The sequence below is a fragment of the Meleagris gallopavo genome, chromosome 3 (genome assembly GCF_905368555.1).
Source record: "Meleagris gallopavo chromosome 3, MGAL_WU_HG_1.1, whole genome shotgun sequence".
NCBI lineage: Eukaryota > Metazoa > Chordata > Aves > Galliformes > Phasianidae > Meleagris > Meleagris gallopavo.
In genome coordinates, this window is record NC_139406.1 from 54,439,176 (window position 1) to 54,452,430 (window position 13,255).

General features: G+C 37.2%; 1 protein-coding gene across 9 annotated transcripts in view; it reads left to right on the forward strand.

Annotated features, from left to right (window-relative positions):
• The window catches only part of SNTG1 (syntrophin gamma 1), a 337,041-nt gene that overhangs the window by 166,508 nt on the left and 157,278 nt on the right, over positions 1-13,255 (forward strand). For all 9 annotated transcript variants that reach the window (XM_085221072.1, XM_085221079.1, XM_085221074.1 and 6 more), the window contains one exon: positions 7,660-7,714. In XM_085221072.1, the coding sequence (XP_085077198.1) occupies positions 7,688-7,714 (27 nt within the window). In that variant the 5' untranslated portion in view covers positions 7,660-7,687. The remainder of the gene's footprint in view (positions 1-7,659; positions 7,715-13,255) is intronic.

A 13,255-nucleotide genomic window follows, 5' to 3' on the forward strand; every position in this document is an offset into this window, starting at 1 on the left:
TTGACAAAAGCAAGAATAACTGGTTTCTTCTATTCTGCCAGCTTGTACTGACCTAATGTACTCTCACGCTATCTGCCCATCTCCCTATGTAGCTTCCAGACATATTCCCCTAATTTTTCCACTCCTCACTACCTGAATTCCATTTCCAAATTATAGTAAAATTATCAACTGCAAAAATAGGGATGACCGTAAATACCAACTCAAAAGCAAGCTCCAAATATCAAACAATCACTGAAAGTTAATTGATGCCAGGCTTTTTACTGGGTTATCTTGTTTATTGCTACCATCTCCAAGGAAAAGACTAGTAAAGCCCAGTGCCTTTCAATGCTGCATTTGACATGCCTTCTCAACAAGGTATACTCTTCTATTTGGGCCACGTAGCAGCTTATGACACAAATTCGGTACAGAATTTTTATTCACACTTAAACAGATGTGACAAGAAAAGATTTTAAAACCCTACTACCACTCTATCTCAAAAAAATTACATGTTGATTACATTGTGATGTATATCTGGTAATTTAAAATATGTCAGACAGTGTTTTGACCTCATGAATTTTGAATGGAAACGTTCTTACTTGGATTCTGAATTATTTCATAAAAAGAGACAGTAAAGTAACATGAAAAGGTTTTGGTGATTTGTTGAGTTGTGAGTCAAACAGTGTTCACTCCTTCGAAAATGAAGAAAGGTAAATGCTGTTTAGGTTATGAAGTTTCAAATGAAACTTGGATTATTTATTTATTTATTTATTTATTTATTTTCTGTCTCGAGGAAGTTTAAAATGGCTGGTCATTTCATTTTCAATGGACTTTATCTTTTGAATGTTTTTTTAAATTAAATTTTGTAATTTCTTTCAGTTGTACTTACCTTGTTAGTTCATTCTCTATCAATGTGTAGCAGAGATGGTGATTCAAACAGTTGCATATAAAGAGAAATAGTGCCATACCTGTTGAGAAATCCTGTTTTGCATTTTCTTTTTTATGTGGAAAGCTTATCAGTCAATTAACAAAATGCAAATATGTGCAGCTTTCTACAAATGTTTACTGGAATCAAAACTTTCAGGTGATGCTTTAATTGATAAAATGAGTAACTTTTGTACTACTTCTGGTATTGTGTCCCTCCTTCACTTAATCTGATTTTGCTTGCCATTATTAACTGTATATTATTATTTTGATTTTTAAGCATGAATTTTTGCAATGTATAATATGGAGGAAATGCAGATTTCTCAGGCTTCACTGTGATTTTTTAATTTTTTTCCTATTTAAAAGTTTAAAAGTAAGGATGTGTTTGGATATGGGGAATACATTCCCAGCTCATGGACAAATTTTTCAACAGATGGGTCCACTAAATACATTATGTTAACTGAATGTAAGTAACTCTGTTTTCAAATGAAGTATAATGGAAGTAGCCTGGAAAAAAATAACAGAATGTGTTGTCAACCTGTGGTTACTAAATAGTTCCTTTGGATTCCTCTGCTGTGTGCATGGCTCAGAAAACTGTTCCAGCCCAAAACACTTTGTGGGAAGCTGTCCAGAATAGAGAAGAGTTTGTGAAATTTGCATTTAAACTAATGCCTCTGTTTCCCCGTTTTTTTTTTTGTTTGTTTGTTTGTTTGTTTCCCTTAAAACAAAGTACTAGCTATGCTATGGATAAAGGATAAAAGGATAATTAATAATAAATTTTAATACATTTGTCTAAAAACACCCTGCACTGTTACATAGAAATGTACTTCATTTCTCAGCTCATAAAGAAATGAGATTTTCATTCAAATATCTCCAGAAAGTGGAGCACAGACAATTTTAGTAGCAATGAAGGCAGGAAAAGGACTTTAAAAGGTAAACATGTAGTTTATTAGTTAATATCTGTCACAATTGATTGCAGATCTGGTATTCATGCCTTTGAAACGTGGTTTTAGTCTGCTTGCCAGTAAGCAATTCAGACAGTGAACACTCTTGTGACTGTAGACTGTCTCTGTATAAGTAAGTTTCTTCCAAGTTCAAGACTCTATGAAGATGCAGGCAGACAGCTCTGAGTCAAACCAGCAAACATATCTCCCCAGTTGAGGAAGGTAAGTATTAAGAGGAGTAAAAAATTGTTTACTCAGTTTTCCAAGAAAAAAATAATGTGATTTATCCCCAGTGAGTAAGAACTATGCAAGTTGCAGTGGTGTCATGATAAATTCAGTTGTGTTTGATAATACATCTTTCTCCATGAATTTGTTATTTTTGGATATTCTATTCTTTGCAACAGTAACCTAGAATATTAAGTGTTTTGTACTGCTGCTCCAATGGTACCCTATCTAGCTTGTGTTATTTTGAAGACTTTACAAAATGTTTGTTATCACTGTCATGCATCCATGAAGTTTTCTTTTGGTTTGCTATCTTATTTTATTTAAAATACTGGAATATTCTGTCATGGTGAAATTGCATCTATCATACTACTGGAGTATGACCTGATTTATTATAGGAAGATCTGAGCATAAGTCAAGCTCTCAATGCATTATCCTAAATGAAGCTTTGTCTCTGAGGGCTGCCTTAGCCTTCAACTTTGCCATTATGTTTTAGCCATTGATTTCCCTTTAGAACAAAAATGCCATAATATTACAGCTCAGTAAATGCTTTCTTTGGTATTGAATAACTGCTTGTTCTGTCAAGAGGGTGTCAAATTCTGTTCCCAACCTGTCATTCATATGCTGCTTCCTATACATCTATCAGTAGAAATGAGCTAAATGAGTTTGGTAACTCAGCTTTTGAGGAAGTATGGATTGCAAATCAAGTAGAAAGAAAGCAAAGTAACTTTTTGAAGCATGCTTGTTTATGTAACCTTGATTGCATGTCTCAAAGCTTTTCAGAGGAAGTGCCATTTTCTCTTTTAGCCGTTACTCCTCTTTGAATGATATACACTGCTCATGCTTCACCCTACATTTGTGCACCAGACCCTGTCCCAACACTGCTGCTTTTCCTCTGCATGTCAGCCTTTCATAGCCACAGACAGGTTTTTTTTCCTCACCTTATGGAGCACAGTTTGTGCCGAAGCAATTTATGGATGGGGAGGCAAAAAGAAAAATGAAATACTGATACTGAAGGCATCTCTAGGCTCTGGTATGTTTGTGTGAGACTGAAGGAAGCTCTTTAGAGAGTTGGAAAGATGCTCAGGTAAGTGTGGCTGTGATTTCAAGATAAGGAGATTACTGAGGTTAGCCAAAGGCAGGCCAAGCGACATCAGTCAGTGGTGGGTTTCACAGTTTATTGCTTTTAAAATGCTTTGGTTTTAGAGTTTCTTGGATTTCTTGGTTTTATATGCATATATATATATTTTGTGTATAACAGAAGGAGAAAATTACTAATCATTAGAATATTTTACCAGCATAGCATCATAAAATGTCTGTGTGATGCATTATATGTATTGTTGTAATTTAATAATCTAGAGAGTTCTTCCAGGAAAACAGGGGAAGCAATGAAGTTTTTGAGCTGATGTATGAGATAATGAACTGTGTAATCTTAGCTTCTGTGTGCTGTTTCCAAAATATCAAATGTTAAAAAATTGTTTGATGGACTGAAAAAGAAAAACCCTTTGCTAATGGGCTTGATTTCAGCTCTGTACCACAGCCAGGAAACAGTTGGAAACAGTGCTATACAGAAACAGTGCAAGCCATGCTGCAGAGATCAGTGAGTGAGTTTGTGATGTGTGAAAAAGATACACTAACTGCAGGAAATGTGTTTTTGTGCTGAGAGTAGTTCCAGATACACATCTTAGACATCGTTTTAATATTAGAAGTTCTTATCATCAATCACGAAAAACTGCCTCCAGACACCTTTCCCAGAGGAAGTCTCAGAATCCAAAGGCAGAGGACCAGGAAAATGAAGAACTGCCCACTGTAGGAGATCAGGTTCAAGACCATATATAAAGATCCTAAAGGTGCACAGATCCATGCATCCAGTGATCCTGAGGGAAATGGCAGATTAAGTTGCTAAACCACTCTCCATTGTATTTGAAAGCTCTTGGTAGTCCAGTTAAGTTCCCAGGGACAAGAAGAAGAGAAACATAACCCCCATTTTTAAAATGGGAAAAAAGAAAACCCAAGGAATTGTAGTTATTCTCACCTCCATGTCAGGTAAGATCATGGAACAGGAGATCCTACTGCAAACTATGCTAAGGCACACAGAAAAAAATGATATGATTGGAGACAGTCAACGTGGCTTCACTAAGGCCAAAAAGTGCCTGAAAAATGTGTTGGTGTTCTGCAGCAGGGAGGAGCTACTGTTGCCATCTACCTGGACTTATGCAAAGCACATGATACTGAACCAACGCCATATCCTTATCTCTAAATTACAGATACATGATTCTGATGGATAAACTAAGTGATAGACCAAGTGCAGATTGGTGACAAGTAGTTTTCCTTGGTGGGTCTATATTGGGACTCGTACAGTTTAGTATCATTGTCAGTGATGTGCATAGTGGGATTGAGTGCATATTCTGCAAACTTGTTGACAACACCAAGCTGTATGGTGCATTTGCCATACAGTATGAAAAGGATGCCATCCAAAGGGACACTGACAGACTTGGCAGGAGGTCCCAAGAGAAACTCATGAAGGTCAACAAGGACCATATGCCAGGTCCTGCACCTGGGTTGGGGCAGTCCCAAGCACAAACACAGGCTGGGCAGAGAACTTGTTCAGAGCAACCCTGAGAAGAATTTGAGGGTCCTGGTGGATGAAAAGCTTTACATGATGTGGAAATGTATGTGCACTTGCAAGTCAGAAAGCCAACCATATCCTGGACTGAATTAAAAGAACCATGATCAGCATGTTGAAAGAGTTGATTCTTTCCATCTACTCTACTCTCATGAGACTCCACCTGGAGTATTACGTTCAACTCTTCAGCTCTTCAGCTTCCAGTATGAGAAGGATATGGGCCTGTTGGAGTGTGTCCATAGGAGGGCCATGAAGATGATCAGAGGGCTAGAGCACCTCTTCTGTGAAAAAAAGACTGATAAAAGTGAGGTTATTCAGTGTAGCAAAGAAAAGATTTCAGGGAGACCTTACAGCAGCATTCCAGAACCACAAGGGGGAATCTAGAAAACCTGGCGAGGGACTCTTTATCAGAGAGTTTAGTGACAGAACAAAGGATAATGATTTTAAACTAGATAAGTGTAGATAGTGTAGATTTAAATCAGTTATTAGGAAGGAATTTTTCACTATGAAGAGTGAGGCACAGGAACAGGTTGCCCTGAAAAGTTGTGGATATCTCATGCCTGTAGGTATTCAAGACCAGGCTGAACGAGGCTTTGGGTAACCTGGTCAAATGGAAGGTGTGCCTGTCTGTGGTAGGGGATTGGAACTAGATGATATTTAAGATCCATTCCAGCCCAAACCATTCTATAATTCAGTGAAACATTGTGTGTAACCTTCCTTGGGAACTAAAGTAATTATTTCAATATGAAATGGATGTCAGGAGGGTATTTGTTGTATTATCAATTTTTGTATGTGTAATATATCATGTAAGGGAAAAGAAGTGTCAGCAGGTAGACTTGCCAAATATTAACACATAGAGAGAGGCAGTATTTATAATTTGCGATCTGTCCTCAAAAATGACAAAATAGTGCGCTGAAAGTCAATGCTTGTTTGCGATGACATCTCTCAAGTCATAGGATAGAGAACTGTGTCTCTTGCTTTTCATAAATAACATTACCCATCATATTAGGTTTGCTAGAATAACTGTAGTGATTGAGATGTTTAAAAGATTTTTTCTTTTTTTTTTTTTTCTTCACTAAAGCTGATATTCATATGAAATTCATACTATATTCACTAATTATCTGAGCAAATTAAAATTTATTTTGGGTCACCAGCTGTACATAGAATCATCTTAGTTCCTGACTTTGGTTCTACTGGTAATATAAATATTTATTAAATGGATACATACATACATCAATAATACATGAAAACAACAAAATAGATGAAGATGGAATATTACTTAGTTGTGGAAAATGTCTGGGTTTAACAGGATTTGGATTCAAGTGTAACTAAAAAATAACTGAAGAGAAGTCATCAGTTATTGTGGAACCAATGTTACCTGAATGTTGCAGGACATTTAGGAATTAGTGGGGTGTAACTGGAAATACTTTTTTTCTGTAGCAGAAATTACTGACTTGATATAGTCAGGGCCTAAGAAAGGATAACACTGTGCAGCACTCCAATTTTTATTTTAAAGATACAAAAGTTTCTGGTTCTAGAAAGCTAAAAAGTTCACAAAATATTTAAAGTAAAGCCTCCTTCCCATTTCAGCTTACTAAGCCGTGAGAAGGAGAGTTTATAAAAAATACAAACTCATTTCATAATAACTGTCCCTCAAGAATGAAAAGCCTTCAAAATTGTAATAGTGACCTTGTTTTTCATGAGCATTTTGAGAGCAGAATTAAAAACATAGATGTTTGTTCATTCTTGGTGCACTTGTAAAGCTGACAAGGAAGCAATGATGCACTGTAACCTAGCCGAAGTAGGCTAGCTCTGTTAGAAATAAGCTTGGTGCACAGGCTGTGAAACAGACAAGCTCAGTAAATACAGAATATTGCCACGTGTGTGCGCTTGGATTTAATAAAACTAAGTACAAGACAGTAAAACAAATTAAGATGCTTAAGAGATTAAGATATTTTTAATTAAGATTTGCATTTTTGTATTATGATTTGTTTTTTTCTTTTTTAATTTCATTTTAAGCTTATGCTCTTAGGTTGAAGCTTTGAGTACTAAATTTATACAAATAATTGTAAGCACATGATTCATTCAGAATAATAACAAACTACTTGATGGGAAGGATTTTGTTACAGGTTTTGCATCTCAGGGCATTGAATGAAGTGTCTATTTTGCTCAGGAAGTGTTTCCTGGAAATGTTTTATTCAGAAGGATGAGAATTTGTATTGTAGAATCAGGAGCAGGACACTGTTCTGGTCCTCTGATAAAAGCCAGCTGTGGTAGCTTTATCTCATAAATGAATGAATGAATAAATGTGCATTGGGATGAGTATACTTTAGGTAAAGCTCTAGCAAAGTAATAATCATAGGATTTAGTATGACATTTTGCCAGCCCTCACTCATATTCCCGACTTTTCTAACATTTGTTTTTTTCAACTCATAAATATTTCTGCAGTCGATACACTGTTAAATGATACCGAATTCCACGGTGAGTTTAAGTATGTTAATAAAATGGAAGACAAAGGTATTTGTTCCTGATGTTTCTTTTGCTATGAGAGAAAAGAAAAACAAAAAATCTTTCATGAGACCAAGGGCATTCTGAAAAGCAACTCTTAACTGTCTCCTTCTGAAGTGTTACTTTCCAGTATGCCCTTACTTTTGAAAAGAAATGAAAAATAAACTTGTTCTTGCAATATGAAAAATAAATTTGAATGCCCCACGAGAGGGATAAGATATTGGGAACAGAAAAATACCTCTGATCATACCCAGTGAAACCAAGTTGTGTACTTTATAAGGAGCAGAAATTACTTACATCTTATGTTTCCTAATCCTTTTGCAACTTTGATCATTTCTCTTTATAAGGAATGACTATATCTGGACCTGGCAAAGGCTAGTTCAATTGTTCAGCTTAGACAGATAACTTATGTTTTGCAATATCTTTTTCATTCTAATGAATTCTTTCTCTCTATTTTAGACAAATATCACTTGCTGTGTCATAGCACATGGATTTCAGGACCGCATGCGAAGAGGTAGGATCAGATATTTTTCTTTTCAAACAATAGCAGATTCAAAATCAATGCACTTTTAATCCTTTTTATATGCTAACACCACCCTCTCCCGCTCCCCCCCACTCCTTTACCCCCTTTTTCTGCAATGAGAGGAATTATATAATCAGATGTAAGTTATTCAGTTGATTGCTTCATGGTGGCAGGCAGACTTTGTAATAGAACATTAAAGCATTTTCCCAGGTGTATTCATCACCACCCCTCACCTCTGTCCCTTCCAATTTACATCTTTGGGCACAATGTGGGTGCAGGTATCTATGTTTTGTGTGAGTTTTGCCCTTAGTCTTCACCATTTATATTTGAAAGCCTGTACCTGAAATAAAACATCAGTGGAGTCCCAAATCTATCTCTGTTCAACAAAATCAAATACAAAATGTAGGAGTATGGGAAAAGGGTAGGGAGAGAGTGGAAGTGTGAAAGTGACCAAATGAAAAGTACTTCAATTTTAATTTGATGAGATAAGAGAGTAATTTTCACATAGTATAGGTAAATAGTTTCAAAATATCAATATAAAGTAATTCAATTTCCCCTCCACTAACGATGGGGGGAGTGCTATTTTTTTCCTGTATTTTTACTAACTTTGTAAGTAAATAAGATTGGATATGTTAAGTGCAGCATATCTTCTCAATGGTTTCCTGTGGACAATTTTTTTTTTTAATATGCTTACACAACTTTAGTTACACCAAATTATGTTGTGATGTCAAGTCTCTTTTAAGGTTAAAAAAATCATTCAGTTGCCTTTATACTGAGAATAGAAAATAGTGATCAGGAAGGTGGTCATGTCTTTATAGGTGACCATAATTCCATGAAAAATAGAAGTGGAAGGAGGAGAATAACAATAGGTCAGAGAACTACATATAGACAAAACAATTTTGACTTGAGAATAAATTGATGTAAATTACTTGGGGGAAGAGAATATGACAGGCTGAAGATTATGAAATCATGATAGCCTTCTGAAAAGAGCACTGAGATTACAAAATAATATTAAAGTAAAATTGGTATTTGGGAAAGGAAACCATGATAGTTGCCCACAGAACTGTGTGAGAGACTTTATACACAATCTAAATTCTGTAATATGCTATATCCCAGATTATTTGTCTGGGTAAAAGAGACATTTCTATTTTTTTCCTTGCTTCTTTCTTTTTAATTGATTTATTGAGTATATATGCATTATCTTTACAGGATTTTTGTAACTGCAACCTAGTAGAGATTGCTTGGCAGCAATTAACTTAGCTCAGTGCCCAGCAGCAATAATGACAACAGCAGCCACAAAGAGATGACCTGGAATATGAGTCATGTCTTAGCCTTTAAAGTGCAAGTGTATTGTCAGATCTATTTCATTCAGTATTTGGTTTCTAATTGGGCATTCATTTCAAATTTAGGTCTTTAAAAATCTTTTTTTTTTTGAGCTTCCATGATGGACAGTGAAAAGACAGGGTGACTCCTCCCATCATAAATGATCCCTGATATAAGCAAGCACTTCTAACTTTTAAATTAATTAAATTAAACGAAGTAGATTCAACTCCATTTTATCTGCTTTGCATGAAATTGGGTCTGTGCCACTTCTGAGAAATTCTTAAAGCTGCAATGAACTAACTACATCTTGTGTCCCAAGCCAATCAAAGTTAATAAAATATAGACTTTTAACCTACTTTCATCAAGTGCCTACATCTCAGTAGAGCATCAGTAGCCTTATGCTTACAGGTTTAGCTAAATTTTTAACTAAAACCTCAGCACTAACATTGTAAGATATCCTCTACTTTGGTTGTTGTTAGAGGAAAATATATCAAGCTCTATTCTGATGGCCCAAGAGACATGTGGCCATCGCAATTCTGCAGTCCCAGATCCAAACAGTAGTGGGGGCGAAGATATATACCCATTAGGCATATGCACACAGAGCACACATAAACGCTACATATATGCATATAGATGTACGTATGCATGTATGTGGCCAGCCATTTGAACTATGTGAGGACACGCAAAGCACTCATACAAACACAGATGGCATCAGCAGCCTCATCTAAGCTGTTTCTCTGGCTGAGCAAAATAGATTTTCATTAGAGAGAGAATACATATGTATGCATACGTAGAATGTGGGTGCTCCAGCAGCTGAGCTTACCATGCAGCCTGTCCAGCAGCTTCCCCTGGGACCCAGTTTCCTCAGTTGCTGGCACCTGCAAATACACACACAAGAAGTCTCTCATCCAGGAAAAAAGTTAGAAAGGAATTCAATAAATTACCTCAGAACATGACCAGATAGACGTGCTGACCAGTGACCTATTTAGATGCAGCCAACCTCTCTTTATGTCCTTGCCCATCTATCTTCTTCCCAAATCACTTAAATACCTCTCTTTCTCTGCCTGTGGCTCCTCCTTAAAATTTCCATGGTAAGACCTGTGCAATTTAGAGTTGCATCCCTCTCTTTCAGGATCTGAAAAAGGGCAATAAGAAGGAAGGGAACAGACTCTTTAGCAGGATCTGTTGTGATAGGACAAAGGAAAATAATTTCAAACTACAAGAGTGGAGATTTAGATTGGATATAGAAGGAAGTTTTTTACAATAAGGGTGGTGAGGTATTGAAACAGCTTACCTGTTGAGATGGTGGGTGCCCCATCTCTGGAGATGTCCAAGGTCAGGCTGGATGGGGCTCTGAGCAACCTGATCTAGCTGCAGGTGTCTCTGTTCATTGCAGGGAGTTTGGACTAGCTGACCTTTAAAAGTCCCTTCCAACTCAAACAATTATATGATTTTATGATAATACGTTTCACACCTCTAGGCAATGAAGCTCTTTAGTCCCAAAGATAGTCTGGTATCATCATGAGGAACCTGTCCCAGTGGGTTCATCACATTCATTACATCTAGATACTGGGGCTGGGGCTCTCCCAGGACAACACTGGGAGTGGATCAGATAGAGTGTCCCTTCCTCTGAGTCCTTATTTTGGGTTCCACCTGCCTGTCTGTCTTCCCTAGGCTTGTGGAAGTGGAACTTTGATAGGCTGATGGGCTCTGTGATGGGCTGGGATTAGCCAGGCATGGTGTTACTCAGGCTCCCACCATCTGTTGTCTGTATAACTTTGTGCACACAGGCAAGATTTTATCACATTACCTAACAGTTGTATTTTCACTTGGTTTCCAGGAGGGTTTGGGGTTTTTGCTCCGCTAGGTGGACAGTTTCCTTTGACTTGCGCCATCCAGTTCTGAGCAATTACTTAATGTAGATTTTAATTTGAGTTCAGTATGAGATGAAATATTCCATTCTGTCAAGTATTTCAATTCCAAAATATCTTTCAGCCAAGACTTTATCTTTGAGTCTCTTGTGAAAGTGATGATAGAGAATAAAGTACCATTATGGCACTGCCTCTTTAATGAACTTATAGTTTTGTTCCACTGGTACATCTTCAGCAGTAGTTTAATCTCACCAAGCTGTATTTTGCATGCAATCACAAAAGCTTTGTTATTATTTTATTTCACCTACTGACAAGAAACGTAAAATAGCTCTAGTCTTTGTTTCGCTAGTACTTTTGTTTGATTGGTTATCTAGTCAGTACATTTACAACTATCAGCCTTCATTCTGTACTACCCCAGTTGCATTAGTTTCTCAGTTATTCTATGTATCTGAGAAAGTAATTACTGATCTTGTATGCCACTATACTTACTAGGCAGTTTTTGAGAATGACAGTAAATGTTATCATGAAGCCTTCCTCTTCTTCCCCTCTTTGTTTCCTTTCTACTGAATATCTTATTGCTCTTTTTTTCCAATTCTCCAGAGACCTGTAACCACCACTACTGTAGAAGAACTGAGATAGCTCTCCCAAAATGCTGAGTGAAACTCAGACACTCCTTACTAGTACTCTCATCCCCATCCTTACTAATGGATCACTCAGTAAGTGATCTGAACTGAGTTTCAACTAGCATAAAAACAAAATATTCCTCATAGATGCACTAAAGACAAGGCACATTAATCATAATATCCACAGCAAGCTCTATTTTTCCTAATACTGTGATGTTGATCTGGATTAAATTCAGTAAACAGCCAAATACAACACAGCTACTTGCTCACTTCTCCCACAGTGGAACACAGAAGAAAATTAGAAAGTTGAAGTATGAGAACTTGTGTGTTGAGACAGTTTAATAGGTAAAGCAAAAGCTGTGTGCACAGGCAAAACAAGATAAGGAATTCATTTACTGCTTCCCATTCCCAGTCAGATATTCAACCTTTTCCAGGAAAGCAGACTTCCATCATGCCTAATGGTTACATGTTAAGACAGACTCTGTAACTGTGGATGTCCATATGTCCTCCTTCTTCCCACAGCTTTTATTACTGTGCACTGTGTCACATGGTATAAAATAGCACTATGGTTCATTTGAGTCAACTGTCCTGACTTTGTCTCCTCCCACTGTTATGAGAGACAGTGTCAAATGTCTTTCTGAAGTCCAGGTAAGACAATATTCATAGTTCTTTCCACATCTGCTGGGTCAATCATTTCATGGTAGAATTTCATCAAGGTAGTCAAAAATGACTCCCCCATGGTGAGTCCACAGTGAGTACTCCTGTTGATTTTCTTGTCCTTCATGTTTCTGGAAATGGTTCCCAGGATTAGCTGTTCATGTTACCTTTCCAGGGATCAAGGTGAGGCTGACCAGCCTGTAGTTCCTTTGATGCTACTTCTTGCCTTTTTTGAAGATAGGAATGATATTTGCTTTCCTATAGTCTTCAAGCTGTTCTCCCAGTCACCATGATCAAAGATTATCACTAGTGGCCTCACAATGAACCTTATTCCATGGATCTCTTCCAAGAAGATTCTTGAAAAGATCGGTCTACTTGTTCAGGTGCATGATGTTCAGGGTTGTGAGCTTGCTTTTCATCTTCCTCCCTGTCCTTAGTATCCTGAATTCTGTCATTTCATGGTTTCTTCAGGCAAGACTGTCCCTGACCTTCATGTTCCCAACAAATTCTTTATTGTTGGTGAGTATGAGGTCCAGCAGAACACCTCTTTTTTGTGGATTCCCTGTCACTTGGAGCAGGAAGTTAGCAATAATGCACCCCAAGAACTTCCTGGATTGTTTATGTGTTCTTATCTGGTCCTTTGCAGTTACCAGTTTGGTTAAAGTTGCTCATGAGGAGCAGAACCTGTGAACATGAGGCTGCTCCTATCTGTTGGTAGAAAGCCTTATTTGCTTGTTCTGCTTTTGCTTGTAGCAGACACTCACTGTAACATCACCTTCAGCACCTAACAGGGTTTTGTTTTGAGATTAGTGCTGAAATTGTCTTTCCTACTTTCAGTTTGAACCTAAGTTCCTATGCAGATCTTATAGTCAGTGGAGCTTAGTGACCAATTCCTCGCAAACCTGATAATTAGTTCAATTGCTCTCTGAGCTTTAGTGACCACAATGAGCTCTTCGCTGATTATAGTGAGAGCTTAGAAGACAGATGCAGTTGGGTGTCAATCTCAATATGATTCTGATGATTACTTACTGCTGAATAATTTCGTCTGTCAACTGTGC